General features: G+C 44.3%; 1 protein-coding gene across 3 annotated transcripts in view; it reads right to left on the bottom strand.

Annotated features, from left to right (window-relative positions):
- GNG4 (G protein subunit gamma 4) overlaps positions 1-19,884 on the bottom strand; it is a 103,991-nt gene that overhangs the window by 28,243 nt on the left and 55,864 nt on the right. For 2 of the 3 annotated variants that reach the window (XM_037007316.2, XM_037007315.2), the window contains exons 2-3: positions 14,669-14,781; positions 9,824-9,932 (exon numbers count right to left, since the gene is read on the bottom strand). In XM_037007316.2, the coding sequence (XP_036863211.1) occupies positions 9,824-9,922 (99 nt within the window). In that variant the 5' untranslated portion in view covers positions 9,923-9,932; positions 14,669-14,781. The remainder of the gene's footprint in view (positions 1-9,823; positions 9,933-14,668; positions 14,782-19,884) is intronic. The other variant, XM_073241267.1, reaches the window with a different exon arrangement.

Here is a 19,884-nt window from a genome sequence, read left to right as displayed (position 1 = left end):
AAGCAATATATGCAGACAAATGAGAACAACACCCAACTTCTGTGGCATGCAGAGAAGGCAGTTCTAAAAGGAAAGTATATAGCAATCTATGCCTATTAAAAGAAGGAAGAACAATCCCAAATGAATAGTCTAAATTCACAATTATTGAAACTGGGAAAAGAAGAACAAATGAGGCCCAAAGTCAGCAGAAGGAGAGACATAATAAAGATCAGAGAAGATATAAATAAAATTGAGAAGAATATGACAATAAAAAAATTAATGAAACCAGGAGCTTTTTCTTTGAGAAAATAAACAAAACAGAAAAACCCCTAGCCAGACTTATTAAGAGAAAAAGAGAATCTACACACATGAACAGAATCAGAAGTGCAAGAGGAAAAATCACTATGGACATTATAGAAATACAAAGAATTGTTAGAGAATACTATGAAAATCTATATGCTAACAAACTGAATAACCTAGAAGAAATGGACAACTTTCTAGAAAAATACAGCCTTTCAAGGCTGACCAAGGAAGAAACGGAAAATCTAAACAGACCAATTACCAGCAATGAAATTGAATTGGTAATCAAAAAACTACTCAAGAACAAAATCCCCGGACCAGATGGATTCACCACTGAATTTTATCAGACATTCAGAGAAGACATAATACCCAGTCTCCTTAAAGTTTTCCAAAAAATAGAAAAAGTTTTCCAAAATTAATATTCCCAAACTCATTCTATGAAGCCAGCATTACTCTAGTACCAAAACCAGGCAAAGACACCACAAAAAAAGAAAACTAACCAATATCACTGATGAACATAGATGCAAAAATACTCAACAAAATGTTAGCAAACTGAAGGCAAAAATACATCAATAGAATCATACACCATGATCAAGTGGGATTCATCTCAGTGATGCAAGGATGGTACAACATTTGAAAATCCATCAACATCACCCACTACATCAACAAAAAGAGACAAAACCACATGATCATCTCCATAGATGCTGAAAAAGCATTCGACAAAATTCAACATCCATTCATGATAAAAACTCTCAACAAAATGGGTATAGAGGGCAAGTACCTCAACATAGTAAAGGCCATATATGACAAACCAACAACCAACATTACACTTACTAGCGAGAAGCTGAAAGCTTTTCACCTAAGACTCAGAACAAGACAAGAATGCCCACTCTCTTCACTTTTTTTCAGTATAGTACTGGAGGTCCTAGCTACAGCAATCAGACAACATAAAGAAATAAAGGGCGGCAAAACTGGACAGCTACATGTAAGAGAATGAAACTGGATCACTGTCTAATCCCATACACAAAAGTAAATTCAAAATGGATCAAAGACTTGAATGTAAGTCATGAAACCATAAAACTCTTAGAAAAAAACATAGGCAAAAATCTCTTAGACATAAGCATGAGTGACCTCTTCTTGAACATATCTCCCCAGGCAAGGGAAACAAAAGCAAAAATGAACAAATGGGACCTCTTCTTGAACATATCTCCCCAGGCAAGGGAAACAAAAGCAAAAATGAACAAATGGGACTATATCAAGCTGAAAAGCTTCTGTACAGCAAAGGACACCATCAATAGAACAAAAAGGTATCCTACAGTATGGGAGAATATACTCATAAATGACAGATCCGATAAAGGGTTGACATCCAAAATACATAAAGAGCTCACACATCTCAACAAACAAAAAGCAAATAAGCCAATTAAAAAATGGGCAGAGGAGCTGAATAGACAGTTCTCTAAAGAAGAAATTCAGATGGCCAACAGACACATGAAAAGATGCTCCACATCGCTTGTCACCAGAGAAATGCAAATTAAAACCACAATGAGATATCACCTCTCACCAGTAAGGATGGCTACCATCCAAAAGACAACAACAAAAAATGTTGGCGAGGTTGTGGAGAAAGGGGAACCCTCCTATGCTGCTGGTGGAAATGTAAATTAGTTCAACCATTGTGGAAAGCAGTATGGAGGTTCCTCAAAAATGCTCAAAATAGAAATACCATTTGACCCAGGAATTCCACTTCTAGGAATTTACCCCAACAATGCTGCACTCCAGTTTGAAAAAGACAGTTGCATCCCTATGTTTATCGCTGCACTATTTACAATAGCCAAGAAATGGAAGCAACCTAAATGTCCATAAGTAGATGAATGGATAAAGAAGATGTGGTACATATACACAATGGAATATTATTCAGCCATAAGAAAAAAACAGATTCTACCATTTGCAACAACATGATGGAGCTAGAGGGTATTATGCTCAGTGAAATAAGCTGGGCAGAGAAAGACAAGTACCAAATGATTTCACTCATATGTGGAGTATAAGAACAAAAGAAAACTGAAGGAACAAAACAGCAGCAGAAGCACAGAACCCAAGAATGGACTAACAGTTACCAAAGGGAAAGGGACTAGGGAGGATGGGTGGGAAGGGAGGGATAAGGGCAGGAAAAAAAGAAAGGGGGCATTACGATTAACATGTATAGTGTATGTGGGGCACGGGGAGGGCTGTGCAACACAGAGAAGACAAGTAGTGATTTTACAGCATCTTACTATGTTGATGGACAGTGACTGTGAACGGGGATATGGGGGGGACTTGGTGAAGGGGGGAGCGTAGTAAACATAATGTCCTTCATGTAATTGTAGATTAATGATACCAAAATAAAATTGAAAAAAAAAAAAAAGAAATAAAGGGCATCCAGATTGGTAAGGAAGAAGTCAAACTGTCCCTGTTTTCAGATGACATGATATTGTACATAAAAAACTCTGGGAAATTCACTCCAAAACTACTAGAACTAATATCTGAATTGAGCAAAGTTGAAGGGTACAAAATTAATACACAGAAATCTGTTGCATTCCTATACACTAGCAATGAACTAGCTGAAAGAGGAGTCAGGAAAACAATTTCATTCACAGTTGCATCAAAAAGAATAAAATACCTAGAAATAAACCTACCCAAGGAAGTGAAAGACCTATACCCTGAAAACTACAAGACACACTTAAAGGAAATTAAAGAGGATACTAATAAATGCAAATTCTTCCCATGCTCTTGGGTAGGAAGAATTAACATTGTCGAAATGGCCATCCTGACTAAAGCAATCTATAGATTCAATGTAATTGCTATCAAAACACCAGCAGCATTCTTTAATGCACTGGAACAAATAGTTCTAAAATTCATATGGAACCACAAAAGACCCCAAAGAGCCAAAACAATCCTGTGAAGGAAGAATAAAGCAGGCGGGATCTCGCTTCCCAACTTCAAGCTCTACTACAAAGCCACAGTAATCAAGACAATTTGGTACTTGCACAAGAAAAGACCTATAGAGCAGTGGAACAGGATGGAGAGTCCAGATATTAACCCAAACATATATGATCAATTAATATATGACAAAGGAGCCATGGATATACAATAGGAAAATAACAGCCTCTTCAACAACTGGTGTTGGCAAAACTGGACAGCTACATGTAAGAGAATGAAACTGAATTACTGTCTAACCCCATACACAAAAGTAAACTCAAAATGGATCAAAGACCTGAATGTAAGACATGAAACCATAAAACTCTTAGAAAAAAACAGGCAGAAATCTCTTGGAAATAAACATGAGCAACTTCTGCACGAAATACCTCCCAGGAAGGAAAACAAAAGCAAAAATGAACAAGTGGGACTATATCAAACTAGAAAACTTCTGTACAGCAAAGGACACCATCAGTAGAACAAAAAGACATCCTAAAGTATGGAGAATATATTCATAAATGAAAGAGCCAATAAAGCGTTGACATCCAAAATATATAAAGAGCTCATGCACCTCAACAAACAAAAAACAAATAATCCAATTAAAAAATGGACAGAGGATCTGAACAGACACTTCTCCAAAGAAGAAATTCAGATGGCCAACAGACACATGAAAAGATGCTCCACATCTCTAATCATCAGAGAAATGCAAATTAAAATACAATGAGATAGCACCTCACACCAGTAAGGATAGCCACCATCCAAAAGACAAACAACAACAAATGTTGGCGAGGATGTGGAGGAAGGGGAACCGTCCTACACTGCTGGTGGGAATGTAAATTAGTTCAACCATTGTGGAAAGCACTATGGAGGTTCCTCAAAAAACTAAAAGTAGAAATACCATTTGACCCAGGAATTCCACTCCTAGGAATTTGCCCTAAGAATGCAGCAGCCCAGTTTGAAAAAGACAGATGCATCCCTATGTTTATCGCTGCACTATTTACAATAGCCAAGAAATGGAAGCAACTTAAGTGTCCATCAGTAGATGAATGGATAAAGAAGATGTGGTACATATACACAACGGAATATTATTTAGCCATAAGAAGAAAACAAATCCTACCATTTGCAACAACATGAATGGAGCTAGAGGGTACTATGCTCAGTGAAATAAGCCAGGTGGCGAAAGACAAGTATGAAATGATTTCACTCATATGTGGACTATAAGAACAAAGAAAAAACTGAAGGAACAAAAGAGCAGCAGAATCACAGAACTCAAGAATGGACTAGCAGTCACCAAAGGGAAAGGGACTGGTGAGGATGGGTAGGAAGGAAGGAATAAGGAGGCAAAAAGGGTGTTACGGTTAGCACATGTAATGTAGGCACGGGGAAGGTAGTACAACACAGAGAAGACAAGTAGTGATTCTATAGCATCTTACTACACTGATGGACAGTGACTGTAATGGGGTATGTGGTGGGGACTTGAGAATAGGGGGAATCTAGTAGCCATAATGTTGCTCATTACCAAAAAAAAAAAATGAGTTAATGGGAATATTCATTTTTTCTAAAGGTTTTTCCCTTTTTCAAACTATTTCCTCAAGATTTTTCTGAACTCTCTTAAAGGAGGATTGTGAACAATTGTCATTATTTGTCACAACATAATCTTTTTTACTTCAACCCCTTTCATCATTAGTCTCACTTCAGCCACTGTCTTTTGGGCTTTAGCTTTTAGTGTATTTGTCATCTGACTCTCTTTTTTCCTGCCCTCATTGTTTTAGTCATCTGCAGAATGCAGGCTGATATAGAATGGGTTGATGCATCTGTCAGGATTTGGCAAATCAAGCTGGTGTTGACCAAATGAACCTCAGCCTAATGGCAGCTTTTTTAGGGACTGTTAAGTACATCCCACAGCTGTTTAAGTTATCTACCATAGGCCACAGGGCACATAGAAAGATTGGGCATCACGTTGCTTGGCAGGTCTGTGAGCTCTTTCCTGGTCCCAGCTGAGAGTCACTGGTTTGCTCAAAGGTGTCCATTCATCTCCAGAGCCTATCAAGTCAAAGCCCATGGGGTTGGCCCAATGTCAGCAATCTCCTTTCCTCTGGGGCAGGAAAATAAGGGCACCCTCAGGGATGCCACATGGAGAGGCAGCTTCCAGAAGCCCTCCTGGGAGCCTGTGACCTGGACTGCTCAGGACCTGTGTACGTTGCCCACAGCACGACATCTTGGTCTAGACAAGCTGGCTCCAGCAACCAGCTTTTCCATTTAAGCTTCTTATGCTTTACTTGTTCGAATCTGCCATAATTGTCCTGGAAATCTTCCATATTCAGTGATCAATGTCATATATGTACTTTTCCAGTAAGATTTTGAATTGCTTGATCCTTAATAGGAGAGAAAAGGAATAAAGCTATGGGTATTTTCTTCCTGAGAATCAAACTAGTTTCCAAAACTAGTTCATGTGCTCTTTATTTCTGTTTTAGGATCCTGAGTAGTGTTTTCTAAGCATTTTGCTAATGGGGAGGCCATACAGGTTCTAGGTTGAATCATCCTGTGCTTATAAGACATGGAGTACATATACCTTTTTTTGTAGCTGATATATATGTTCTCGGTAGGAGCACCCACCTTGGATGGGAAATGCCCTGATGAGCTTCTAAGCAGGACAGAAAAGAGTCACATGGGTGCTGGGGGAGAGGGTGGGCAATAACTTGGGGAGAGGGCTGAGAGGGGGAGGTACTCAATGAGCATTAAATGAATGAAGGTGGGGGAGGGGTGGGCAGGGGGCAGAGGTCATGTGTGGAGAGGGTCTCTGACCCCACTGTGCATGGCTTTGAGGTCTGGTTGTGATTACTGTGGTGTAAAGCCTCCCTTCTATGTCCTCTACAACATCTGGACCCAAGTCTCCATTAGCAGTAGTGCTTTTGTGCAGATGATGCTTTTAAGGGACCAACAGGACTTTAAGATGATAAGATATTTAGGCTACATTTGTCCTCCAAGAACTGCTCAAACTCTCTGAGTTTGCACTATTAGTTTTTCTTATCTGTACAACCCAAACACCTGCTTAATGCAGCTATTTCCCCCACTTTCTGCCTCCCTAACGGACCTTCCCTTTCTTCCCATGAGCTGCAAACACCATCCTTCCCCATGACACACCCTTCCAAGCATGGCAGGCCCAGAGGCAGGCTCTGCAGTTGCCTACACACCCTGCTAGCCATGGGGCTTCTTCTGGTTTCAGGCCTGAAACTGTCCTGGCCAGCTGCCCTCTGGGCCTGTCTGCTGTGCTTCCCCTGGGGAGCCAGCCCTATGGGATCATAATTGCGGTGATTTCTCCCATGAGGGTCCAGTTGTTTCCCTTGCTGCTTGTTCTTCCCTCTCTCTGGCCCATTGAAAGGCATGCAATACTCCCTTTTCTGCAATCTCATCTTGTAGCCAGCCTGTCCTTGTTTCCCTTCATCTGGCCCTGGCACTCCCATCACTGTTTGTTTGAGTTCAGCGAATTCTTTCAACACACTACTTTCACTGGCTAGTTGATAAAAACATGCACTTTTTTTGTGTAAGAGCTGCATCAAGTAGATTTACCCCCAAAGCCACACTGTGCCCTGAAGCAAGGCATGCCTAGTGCTTAAAACCATGTGTGAGCTTCACACCCATTAGGAGGGCTATTATAAAAAAGAAAAGGAGAGTAACAAGTATTGGTAAGGATGTGAGGAAAATGGAACCCTTGTGCATTGCTGATGGGGATGTAAAATGGCACAGCCACTGTGGAAAGCAGTATGGTGGTTCCTCCAAAAGCTGAACACAGAATTACCATATGATCCACTTTTGTCAAATTGTAAAGTAAAGCAGTTCCACTTTTGGGTGTAGACCCAACAAAATTAAAAGCAAGGATGCAAACACTTATACACCCATGTTCACAGCAACATTACTCACAAAAGCCAAAAGGTGGAAACAACTCAAAAGGTTCATCAACAGATGAATGGATGAACAAAATGTGGTCCATACACACAATGGTATATTATTCAGCCATAAAGAAGAATGAAATTCTGACATGTTACAATGTGGACAAACCTTGAAGACATATGCCAAGTGAAATAAGCTGGTCACAAAAGGACAAACACTGTGTGATTCCACTTACATAAATGAAGTACTAGAGTTGTCAAATTCATAGATACAGAAAACAGAAGAGGTTTCCAGGGGCTGGAAAATGAGGGATTTTGGCAGAAGGGGTTTCTTTTTGGGATAAGGCAAAAGTTCTGAAGATGGGTGGTGGTGATGGCTGCACGACATTGTACTTAATGCTATCAAATTGTGAAGTAAAGCAGTTCAAATGGTAAATTACACATTGTGTGTAACTTATACTGATTAAAACCAATAAATGTTCAAGGTTCTGTGAATAAGAAAACAAAATGTGTGATTGTGTAGCTGTAGCAAGGATGTAGCTCCTCAGGGCCACCTCTCTTCTCAGGCAGCCCTGGGTCATCTCTGCAGTGACAAAACCACCCACTCTGAACCTCATCTGACATGGCTGTCACTGGCCTGTCCCTGGAATTACCTCAGTCTAAAGATGCCTCCAGGGAGTCCCCTACTGGGATTCCATAACACAGCTGCCACAGGAACACACCTGCCTGTCTCTCTGAATACCATCTGAGTAACAAACTTGATTTCTCCTCCTCCTTTAAGAGGCTGTGCATGTGCCTTTAGTGACTCCTGAAGAGCCCCTTCATTGTGGGGACACCCCAACTGTGATTCTTGGTGGTGACTGTCACAGGCAAGGCTCTGTTATTTCACAGCTTATCTTCCTTGCTAAGGTGGAACTCCCTGGTGTGGCTACTGTCCTGTTACCCAGACCCGTGTGTGCTGTCTTTCCAGTCCTCTGGCCATGGAGCTTGACAGCTGGGTTCTAACTCCTTTCTGCCTAGTGGCTCCATTTACCCTCTAAGTTCTGTTACATTTCGTGGTGCATTTGCCTCTCCAATCCCACCTTTGCACTCTGCTCTACACTATATAGGCCTTCTTTATCTCTTTGTCTCTCCTGATTTACTTTGGTTGCTTCATACGCCTCCAGCCTCTGACGACTTTATCTACTGCTGACAGCTTAGCTAGTCTCATGGGCTGGGCTTCATACCCAATCATCACCGAGATCTGCGTCTGAGTGCATTGCACCTCACAGTTGCCCAAAGTTGCCTTCCCAGCCTTCTTTCAAGTCCAGCTGCTCAAAATAAGCCATAGTAGGCTCCCACTGGCCTTCCCTGCTCCTCCAGTATCACCTCAGAACCAGCACACAGCTCACAACTCCATGAAATCTCTAAACAGTGACAGGAAGCATCCCATTCCAGTTTATGTCCCAGGACCACACCTGGTGCACGATGGGTGCTCAGGCATGTTTATCTCATGAGTGAATATTCACCACAGTCTCATCCTTTCCGCAAACACTTGTCTTTGCACCACTAGAGCTCCTAGTTAATGCCTGTGGCACTCAGATCCATTTCTACACTAATGGGGTGCTCCCTCCTTTAGAATGATTTGTTTCTGCCTCCTTCCTCTAGCCTACAGATCAAGGACTAGAGTCTAATTTGTAGTTGGTATCAGTATGTGCAAGATGCAGATGTTCAAGTAACACCAGTCCACTCAGCCCATCTGTATTGTACTGTATGCCCTCTTTGCTTCTTACGTTGTTGTGTTACTTCCTGTACCCATTACTGCCTCCTTGGATAGCTCGTACTCAGAATCCCCAGGGGAAGGGAGTAACTTTCCTCATGGAGGCAGAAGTAGGTGCTATCTGCCCATAACTCTAGCATGAGGGATGATCTCAGTGGAGGGAGCCTTCAGGAGGGACTGCGTGCTCTGCCAACTGGCGGCTTTAAGAGTTGCCTATTGCCCTATGGATTCTGTCCGTTTTGAATCCCAGGTGTCTGGTTGAGACACCTGGTTTTATCTGCCCAAAATCCACAGACAGATTGAACTTGAGTTTCCTGGTGTCAGATCTCTGACGGGGTTCGAACTGCATTACTGTCAATGAGCCTAAACTACATTTCAGACCCACATGCTTTGCCTGGACTTCTGTGTGCTTCCAAGTGGCATCCAGGGAATAGGTGGCTTCCTCTTGCTTCAGCTATCCCAGCATGAAAACCCCTATGCTCACCAGTGAAATGAACATGGTCGGTGGTGACTGGCACCTTTCTTCACTTTCTTCAAAAGAACATTTAACCCACATGTTGTGTGGTTCCATGCTTCACTTCTCAGCAGTGCTCCTGTCAAAATATCCAATGTTGTCTAACCTCAAAGTCACTGGATCAGGCAGCTAAACTGTGACTGATCTCGTTGTTAAACTCTCTCACTTATTGGCATGACAACAGAGCTAAACAGAGCTCAGAAAAACATGAGCCTATTTTTGGCGACTCCTCATGGAATTTGTGCACACTGTATTTTGCATCATTTGAATCCTTGGGCACACTTGGAACTCTCGCTTGTAAATGTTAAGCTGCCAAGGTTGGCTGGATGCTCTGTTGGGTGATGTATTAACTCTTCCGAGGCTGCTTTGGAAATAGGAGGAATGTTTTGAGCTGGGTTTTAGTCAGAGTGAGGCTGGCTTGCAGGCGCTTACCTTCATCCTGTCCATACAGGCTTCCATCTTCAGCTGTTCCACAGCCTTCCTGGCTTGGGAGATGCTCGTGGTGCTGTTATTGGACATGACTTCTTTCATTCTGCTGCCCCTGAAACACCAAAGGGAAAGGGCTGGAAGTTTTGCTTTTGCCAATGGAAGGCAGCGCTGCTTTGACTCTCTCCCCTCTTCCACCATCTACACTTCTCTGCCGAGCCAGGGACCACCTGGGAGCGAACCATCTTGGGATAAGAAAGGAATGTTTTACAGGAGTGATGGGAATGACATGATGCTTTTGTTTGGAAAGACTTTCTCCCATTGCTCTAGTTACTGTACTACCCCCACAAGTATAAGTAATACCCTGACATCTGCATATTGGGGGAGAGGGGGAGCAATATAAACTATACTGTTATAGTACAGCGGTAGAGTATAGAACATAAGTAATACCCTGAAATTTATTACCAGAAAATCCTCTACATGAGTTTCTAGCAATAAATCACTTTCCTGCACATTTGCTCATTCATTCCTCTAGCAGCCGATAAAGTTGGCAAAACACATGGAGCTATGTTTTGCAAGTAAACGAGGTGCAAAACTCAGAGAAATTAACCCAATTGCCAAATGTCTCACAGCCAAAATGTGTGGATCCAGAACCCAAACTCAAAACTTGGAAGCTTAGCTGAAGGTTCTTCCCACTGTCTCATACATCTGCCCCTAGCAATTTATAGTTCTAAGTACAAGTTTCCCATGAATAAGCTGACTTTATTCATTTTAATTTGATGTCATTCCAAAAAGTTTACAGACCTACTTATTATTGTTGGAAGTTTCTTTAAAACAATAACATGCGTGCACACGCACGTGCGCACGCGCGCGCGCGCACACACACACACACACACACACACACACACACACACACACACACCCCTATCCCAGGCATAGATTTGTTTTTCTAGCCGCGGGAAGAAATTCTCCCTGACTCAACATGTAATGATGCCACATGATTAAAAAAAGACCACTGTAATGCAGGGTGTTCACAAGAAAGCACAGGCCATAAATGACAGTTTCTCCATCTAATGAGAACCCACTCAGAGGGGGTCCAATCCTTCAAGCCTGAGAGCTGGGGACATGGGTGACAATGGCTTCCAATTGCACAGTGAGGCATGTTACCTGGCCCTTTTCTCACCCTCCCGTTTACAAAAAATCCATTTTCAACACAGTCCACGACACAGGGGAACACTGGCTGAATGCTCAATATTTGAAAAGGATCCCGCTGAGCTATGGTTTCCTTCCTGTGTCCTGGAGATAAAACAAGTTGGCGGCTGGGCCACCCTCTTTAGGTTGGTATCTGGGAGCCCGGCACAGGGGCTTGCGGCCTCATCCCTCCCATGTCCTTCCCAGCAGCCCCCTCCACCTCCCCCGTGGCAGCCCCACCTGCACCCCCTCCAGTGCACAGCCATCTGTTCCTCTGTCCACCACCAGGGGGCTGCTCCTGGGCTCCAGCACCGCCCTTGGCCCCTCGCTCTCACTCCCTCCATTCTCCTTGTACCATGTAGAGGCCCCTGTGGCCATCTCTGGTTCCCTCGGCCCCGCCAGCACAATCACCCAAGACTCGCCTTCTCTCCTTTGTCCTGAACACCCAACACTGTATCAATCCAACCCCTCCCCTCTCTGCTCACTAAAGTGCTGCAAGAGAAAGCCCCTAAATGCTGGGGACCGGAGCCTAGAGGGTCACAGTGCAGCCTGAGTGGGGCATCAAAGCTGCTTGCCAATCTCACCCCTTCCCAACTCACCCCACCCACACTTTGCTCTCCTGATTGTCAGTCTCCATCGAGTCCTCACCACCTGCTCTCTCCTCACTGGATGCCCTCAGCCCCAACTGATAGGAAAACGGTCATTAGAGTTAAGACAGAGCCTCCTTAAATCGCCCGCCCCCCAGCTTCTCTGCGTCTCCTTGCACCCTCTCCTGCTGGCCCATCCCAGCTGCTCCCTTACCAGGTCCCTGAGAGCAGGGCCCACCTTCCCTGCTGGGAATGCCACACCCTCACTTTTCCACCTCCCTGAGCTTGTCCCCATCAATGGGAAAGGAGCGGTGCCTGCAGGAGACTTGTAGGAAAGGTTTCCTAGTCGAGGCATGAGAGGAGAAACCCCTGTCTTTGGCTGCCTTGAGTGAGTTTTGCCATACTGACCACAGGGGAGCTGACCCAAGGCAAAGTCAGGAAGCTCATGGAGAAATTGACCCAGGGCCCTGAGCCTCAGATATTATGGACCGTCTGCTTCTGACCCATTACACTGAGAATGCATATTCTTCTCAGTTGCAGTCATGTCTGTGCAGTTGCCCTCACTGGCACTGAAAGTATCTCCTCTCTGGGGCTCAGAGAGCTGACCCTTGAGCAACATGGAGGGCAGGGCCACTGACCTCCTGTAGAATCAAAAAACTCCCCCAAAACTTAACTATGAAGAGCCTACTGTTGACTGGAAGCCTTAATGATAACATAGTCAATAAACATGTATTTTATTTGTTTTATGCATTATATACTGTATTCTTACAGCAAAGTAAGCTAGAGAAAAGGAAATGTTTTTCCAAATTGTCACAAATCTCAAACAATTTTTCCAATATATTTAGAAAAAAATTGGTGAATAAGTGGACCCGTGTTGTTCAAGGGTTGTCTGTACTGCACAGATGGTGGGCCTGTCCCCTCCTCTATGGCTCTGCTCTACCACTCACCCCTCTTTCTCCCACAGTATTGGAGCCCCTGGGTGCCTTGTCCTCAACATATAAAAATATATTTATGTCTTTTTCATTACCTTAAACCAAACAACAAAACAGAGAACCTTTCCTCCAATTTCCACTCTTGCTCAAGAAGAAGGTGGAGAGGTAATTATCAGTGCCCACAAAAGGGGCCCCTAAGTACATAAACACAGAGGTGCTGAAACAAGGATGGAAAGCTCTCTTCCTGGCACATGGGTAACAGCCTGCTCTGCCTGCCTGCTCTGCTGCCCTCAGCTCACACTGCCCCTGTTTCCAGTACGTTACTATTGTTGTGATCAATGACCTGCACACTGGATCAGGCTGCCTTTCCAAGTGATGGTAAGGTCTCTCATGGCACGTGTACCCAGGAATCAGACTGTTGACTACACATGTGTATTTCACAACCTCCCAAGGCGATTCTGGCATGTACCATCACTGCTGCAAATCGTTTCTGCACTATTGTTCCTTTCTGTCACCAACTCACTTCGCAAGGTGTTCCATGTACCTTTGGGACTCTAAATCAGTCCTTGGAAAAACTTAATGGGCATATGAATCCCTAGGGACCTTGATAAAACACAGGTTTTGATTGAGTGGGTTGGGGTATGGTCCAAGAGTCTGTATTGCTTACAAGCTCCCAGTTGCTGCTGGTCCACAGACCAAACTTTGAGTAGCAAGACTTTGAATCACTAAATGTTAATAGTGGAAGGGAACTTAGAAGGTTAGGTCCAATCATTTTTCTAGTGAGTCAGCACATTCAGGGAGGTTAAATAACCTACTTTTGCTGGTCTCTCTGGCAGAAGTGGCACTCACCCCTCCGGGCAGGGAAGGATTATACCCCACACCCTTGGTCTATCCTGCTCTCCCAGGACTCACCCCTTGAGTGACCCTAAACCACAGAGCAGGAGCCCTGTGGCAGGCAAAGTAATCCAGGAAGATAGCTGGTGCTGGGGAAGGAAATGGCTTTTGTTAATTGGAGCTAAAGGCAACTGAATTTTTTAAAGAGATGATCCCATGAGATCTCTGAGGCCCCATGTGGCCAGGTACCTCTTAGGCTCCACTTGAGTAACATCTCTGCCCTGTAAGACTCCAGAGGCCATACTTGAAAGTCTCTCCATTTGTGTGTGTACATGGACACCTCACCTTGGCCAAAAAGTGAAAATGGAAGTAGGGACAAAAAGGAGGTGGAACTAAGCCAAATAGGCACCCTGGCTACCAGTGGACCACTGAGTTGACTTTTGGCTTTCTAGAAGACGAGGCAGAAGGGAGAATGAGCCTCGGGGGAGGGACTCTGTCACTGCCATGTTCAGACGGTCATTTTTTCTCAGGACACTGGAATGCACTCACACACAGACGGGCTTACAGGGAGATTCTGACAGGCTGCATCTTGTGCACACAGGTGCACAACTCATAATCCCAGAGTCAGGAGCGGGAGGCAGTGTGAGGTGGTTCAGTCCCCAGTGCTGCTGATCTGACTTATGACACAGTGCTTAGAATTTCTGGACAAGTGGATGTCATCATGCCTTTTCCTCCACCCTTCTAATATGACTTATCTCCACATGCTGCTGCTAAGTGTCTGTTGACAGAGTGCTGCAGGGTCTCCCTGGGAAATGCCTGAAAAACAGCCAGTGAGCACAGCCCCCTGGCCTGAAGGGACCCGCCAGCTTGGACTGCAGGGAGGGGGTGCTGTTGCCTCCCTGCACCCTGTTACAGTGGGCTGCTGAACAAGGATGCCTGCCTGAGGAACATCTCTCTTCCTGAGGGGGTGCACACTTGGTTTCCGAGCCCAGGCCCAGGCAGATGGCTTGGTGTTCCTCTCCCTGCTCCCCTGAGATGGGGCACATCCACTCATGGGGGAGGTAATGTGAGGTGGTGGCTAATTTGTAAGACAGGCTTCATAATACCGTTCATCTACTATGGAAGGTGGGAAAGGGGAACAGGATGGTGACAAGTGCCAGAAGAAGAAAGTGATAGTATGAGGACCTGGCCACACCTCAGGAATCCTGACAGTCCAGCCTCACCCCAGGCCCACACACGCACACCTGGCAAAAATGCCTGCTCTCCAGAGAGAACCAGCTCTTGGACAGGATACATCACTTCCTTACCTGCTGAGAGGTGGCACAGTGATGGGCCTGGCAGGGGACAGGCTGGATGCAGCAGCACTAGCTGATGGTCGTCAGAGGAGCGGCTGGTTCTGGGCTCCTGCTTTGAGGCTCACCTGAAAGCACAACCAGAGACAGACTGACAGGTGTGGCAGAAGCCATGTCTCCCCCTCCTACAGTGCCCTCTCCTCATGCTCAACAGTTGTCCTTGTAAGCCCTGGGACTCTTGCAGCAGATAACAGGGGAGATGGCGAGCTCAGACAGAAAGAGAAGCCCCCAGTCTGACACAGAGCAGAGTGGGAAGATCTCAAGGCCACAGGCTACCCTGGGCTTTCCCCAACCTGTATGCCCTGGCTCCCAGCTCCAGCCAGACCTCTGCCAAACAGACGCTCTAAATGTTTTCTCTTTTATAAAAAGAAATACCAATTGTAGAAAAAGGTAAGAGAGAAAATTACAGCAAAAAAAAAAAGAAAAAAAAAAAGAAAACCAAGTATAATACCTTTTCCCAGAGATAACTATGGTTAACATGCGATGTATAATATTCTTACACATATCAGAAATAACTGGACTCCAACCAAAGGACACTTAGCACAGAAGAGAGGACTCAGTTGGATGACTTTACAGCCAAGGACTCTCCATAGAGAAACAAATAGTCCTGTTACCTCCCTCCCCAGAAAGGTTGACTCTGGGACAATGGACCCATCCCTCAGGGGTTTTCCAAACATCTTGCCCTACAGTATCCACCTCTCAGGGATCCTGAATTCACTCTGGCTTTGAATTTTGGGTGAGAACTTTGCAGCCTGCTTAGTGTGTCTTGCTCAGCCCATGCACGGTTCCCCAAATACCACGTGCCTGCTCTTTCCAGTGTGTGATTATTCCTTCCTGTCAGAGTAATTTGTTGCACCTGGATGCTTCCCAGTCCCAGAGATATTAGGTTCTTACATAGTTTTAGTCTAATCTCCCTCCCTGTTTTGTTTTCTCACTCCTCTGCTATTAGAAAACCCTTTCTGATCTGTTCACTCATTTCCTTGCAGTTTGCTAATAGTGCTCTCCAAAACCATTCCATGTTGGTGGCGAAGTAAATTGGTGTAGTCACTTTGGAGGGCAGTATGGAGGTTTCTCAAATAACTAAAAATGGAAATACCATTATGACCCAGAAATTCCACTTCTGGGAATTTACCTGAAGAAAACAAGATCACTAATTCAAAAACATACATGAACATATATGTTTATGGCAGCATTATTTACAATAGCCAAGATATGGAAGTAAGCCAAGTTCCCATTGATAGACAAATGAATAAGAAAGAATGGTACACATATACAATGGAACATTACTCAGTCAGAAAAAAAGAAGGAAATCTTGCCATTCTCAACAATGGAGCTGGACCTAGAGGCTATTGTGCTAAGTGAAATAAGACAGAGAAAGACAAATACCATATGATTTCACTTATATGTGAAATCTAAAAAAAAAAAGTAAGAAATAGATCCATAAATACTGACAACAGACTGGTGGTTGCCATAGGGGAAAGGGTTGGAGGGACGGATAAAACAGTTGAAGGGGATAAAGGGACAAACTTCAAATTATAAAATAAATGGAAGTACAGCTAAGAGAATATAACCAATAATACTGTAAAATCTTGGTATGGTGACAAAGGGTAGCTACATTTACCATGGTGAGCATTTAGTAATGTATATAATTATAGAAACACTATGTTGTAGATCTGAAACCAATATTCCAACAGAAAAATCTTTAAAGAGTGCCCTTTCAAATGAAGCCCCTGGGATGCTCTGTACAGCAAGTTCTATTAGGCAAGGATCTGACTGCAGGGTGGCACCTAGAATGCTGTGGCTTCAGCAACTGTCAAACTTCAAATTTACTTTCCTCTTGTTAAAAAAAAAAGGAAGAAGGGAGCCAGGATGGCGGTGTGAGTGGAGCAGTGGAAATCTCCTCCCAAAAACACATAGAGCTATGAAAATATAACAAAGAAAAATCTTCCTAAAATAGAGACCACAGGACACAGGACAACATCCAGACCACATCCACACCTGCAAGGAACCAGCGCCTTGCGAAGGGGGTAAGATACAAGCCCCGGCCCGGCGGGACCCGAGCGCCCCTCCCCCCGGCTCCCGGCGGGTGGAGAGAAACCGGAGCGGTTTTTTTTTTTTTTTTTTTTCTTTCTCTTTTTGGCGAGCGCTTTTTGGAAGCCTTGAAGGGACGGGGACCCCAGTGCTAGGGAGGCAGGGCGGCGGGACTGGTGAGCGGGTGCCTGGGACCGGCGCCTGAGGACAAAGAATATCCCACGTTTTTCCCTGCGGGACCGGTGGGCGGGTGCCTGAGACCGGCACTTGAGGACAGAGGAAATCGCGCGTTTTTCCCCTTTTTTTTCTCTTTTCTGCGAGTGCTTTTTGGAAGCCTAAAAGGGACAGGGACCCCGGTGCTAGGGAGGCAGGGCGGCGGGACTGGTGAGCGGGTGCCTGGGACCGGCACCTGAGGACAAAGAATATCCCGCGTTTTTCCCTGTGGGACCGGTGGGTGGGTGCCTGAGACCGGCACCTGAGGACGGAAGAAATCGCGCGTTTTTCCCCTTTTTTTCTCTCTTTTTGGCGAGTGCTTTTTGGAAGCCTTGAAGGGACAGGGACCCCGGTGCTAGGGAGGCAGGGCGGCGGGACTGGTGAGCGGGTGCCTGGGACCAGTGCCTGAGGACAAAGAATATCGAGCGTTCCTTCCCTGCGGGACCGGTGGGTGGGTGCTTTTTGGAAGCCTTGAAAGGACAGGGACCCTGGTGCTAGGGAGGCAGGGCAGCAGGACCAGTGAGCGGGTGCCTGGGACCGGCACCTGAGGACAAAAAAAAAAAAAAAAAAAATCGCTTGTTTTTTCCTTTTTTTTTTTTTTTTTTCCATTCTTTCTGTTCCCTCTCTCATTGTTGCTGTTGTTGTTTTGGTTTGGAGAGTGCTTTTTGGAAGTCTTAAAGGGGCAGGACAGGTCACTTAGACCAGAGGCAGGGAATCTGGGGATCTCTGGGCACTCTAACCCCCTGGGCAGCAGGGAGCACAGAGGCCCCTCACGGAGATAAATAGCCTCCTGGCCGCTCCCCCTCCAACGGGGCTCCACCATTTTGGAGGAACAGCGGAGATAAACCCCAAAGCAACTGGGCAGGAAGCAGAAGCCCTGTCTGCGCACAGCTGCCCAGCACAAGCAACTAGAGGTCGCTATTCTCCCAGGAAAAGGCTACAAACCAACAAGAAGGGAAGCTCTTCCAGCAGTCACTTGTACCAGCTCTGCAAACTATCTCTATCACCATGAAAAGGCAAAACTACAGGCAGACAAAGATCACAGAGACAACACCTGAGAAGGAGACAGACCTAACTAGTCCTCCTGAAAAAGAATTCAAAATAAAAATCATGAACATGCTGACAGAGATGCAGAAAAAAATGCAAGAACAATGGGATGAGATGCAGAGAAAAATGCAAGAGCAGTGGGATGAAGTCCGGAAGGAGATCACAGATGTCAGGAAAGAGATCACAGAAGTGAAACAATCCCTGGAAGGATTTATAAGCAGAATGGATAAGATGCAAGAGGCCATTGAAGGAATAGAAGCCAGAGAACAGGAACGTATAGAAGCTGACATAGAGAGAGATAAAAGGATCTCCAGGAATGAAACAACACTAAGAGAAATATGTGACCAATACAAAAGGAAAAACATTCGTATTATAGGGATACCAGAAGAGGAAGAAAGAGGAAAAGGGATAGAAAGTGTCTTTGAAGAAATAATTGCTGAAAACTTCCCCAAACTGGGGGAGGAAATAATCGAACAGACCATGGAATTATACAGAACCCCCAACAGAAAGGATCCAAGGAGGACAACACCAAGACACATAATAATTAAAATGGCAAGGATCAAGGACAAGGAAAGAGTTTTAAAGGCAGCTAGAGAGAAAAAGGTCACCTATAAAGGAAAACCCATCAGGCTAACATCAGACTTCTCAACAGAAACCCTACAGGCCAGAAGAGAATGGCATGATATACTTAATGCAATGAAACAGAAGGGCCTTGAACCAAGGATACTGTATCCAGCACGACTATCATTTAAATATGATGGTGGGATTAAACAATTCCCAGACAAGCAAAAGCTGAGGGAATTTGCTTCCCACAAACCACCTCTACAGGGCATCCTACAGGGACTGCTCTAGATGGGAGCACCCCTAAAAAGAGCACAGAACAAAACACACAACATATGAAGAATGGAGGAGGAGGAATAAGAAGGGAGAGAAGAAAAGAATCTCCAGACAGTGTATATAACAGCTCAATAAGCGAGCTAAGTTAGGCAGTAAGATACTAAAGAGGCTAACCTTGAACCTTTGGTAACCACGAATCTAAAGCCTGAAATGGCAATAAGTACATATCTCTCAATAGTCACCCTAAATGTAAATGGACTTAATGCACCAATCAAAAGACATAGAGTAATAGAATGGATAAAAAAGCAAGACCCATCTATATGCTGCTTACAAGAAACTCACCTTAAACCCAAAGATAAGCATAGACTAAAAGTCAAGGGATGGAAAAACATATTTCAGGCAAACAACAGTGAGAAGAAAGCAGGGGTTGCAGTACTAATATCAGACAAAATAGACTTCAAAACAAAGAAAGTAACAAGAGATAAAGAAGGCCACTACATAATGATAAAGGGCTCAGTCCAACAAGAGGATATAACCATTCTAAATATATATGCACCCAATACAGGAGCACCAGCATATGTGAAGCAAATACTAACAGAACTAAAGAGGGAAATAGACTGCAATGCATTCATTGTAGGAGACTTCAACACACCACTCACCCCAAAGGATAGATCCACCGGGCAGAAAATAAGTAAAGACACACAGGCACTGAACAACACACTAGAACAGATGGACCTAATAGACATCTATAGAACTCTACATCCAAAAGCAACAGGATATACATTCTTCTCAAGTGCACATGGAACATTCTCCAGAATAGACCACATACTAGCTCATAAAAAGAGCCTCAGTAAATTCCACAATATTGAAATTCTACCAACCAATTTTTCAGACCACAAAGGTATGAATGTAGAAATAAATTCTACAAAGAAAACAAAAAGGCTCACAAACACATGGAGGCTTAACAACATGCTACTAAATAATCAATGGATCAATGAACAAATCAAAATAGAGATCAAGGAATATATAGAAACAAATGACAA

Source organism: Manis javanica, chromosome 7, assembly GCF_040802235.1.
Source record: "Manis javanica isolate MJ-LG chromosome 7, MJ_LKY, whole genome shotgun sequence".
In the NCBI taxonomy this organism is placed as follows: domain Eukaryota; kingdom Metazoa; phylum Chordata; class Mammalia; order Pholidota; family Manidae; genus Manis; species Manis javanica.
Note: the sequence above shows the minus strand (reverse complement) of the source record. Positions and strands in the feature narration are given on the sequence as shown.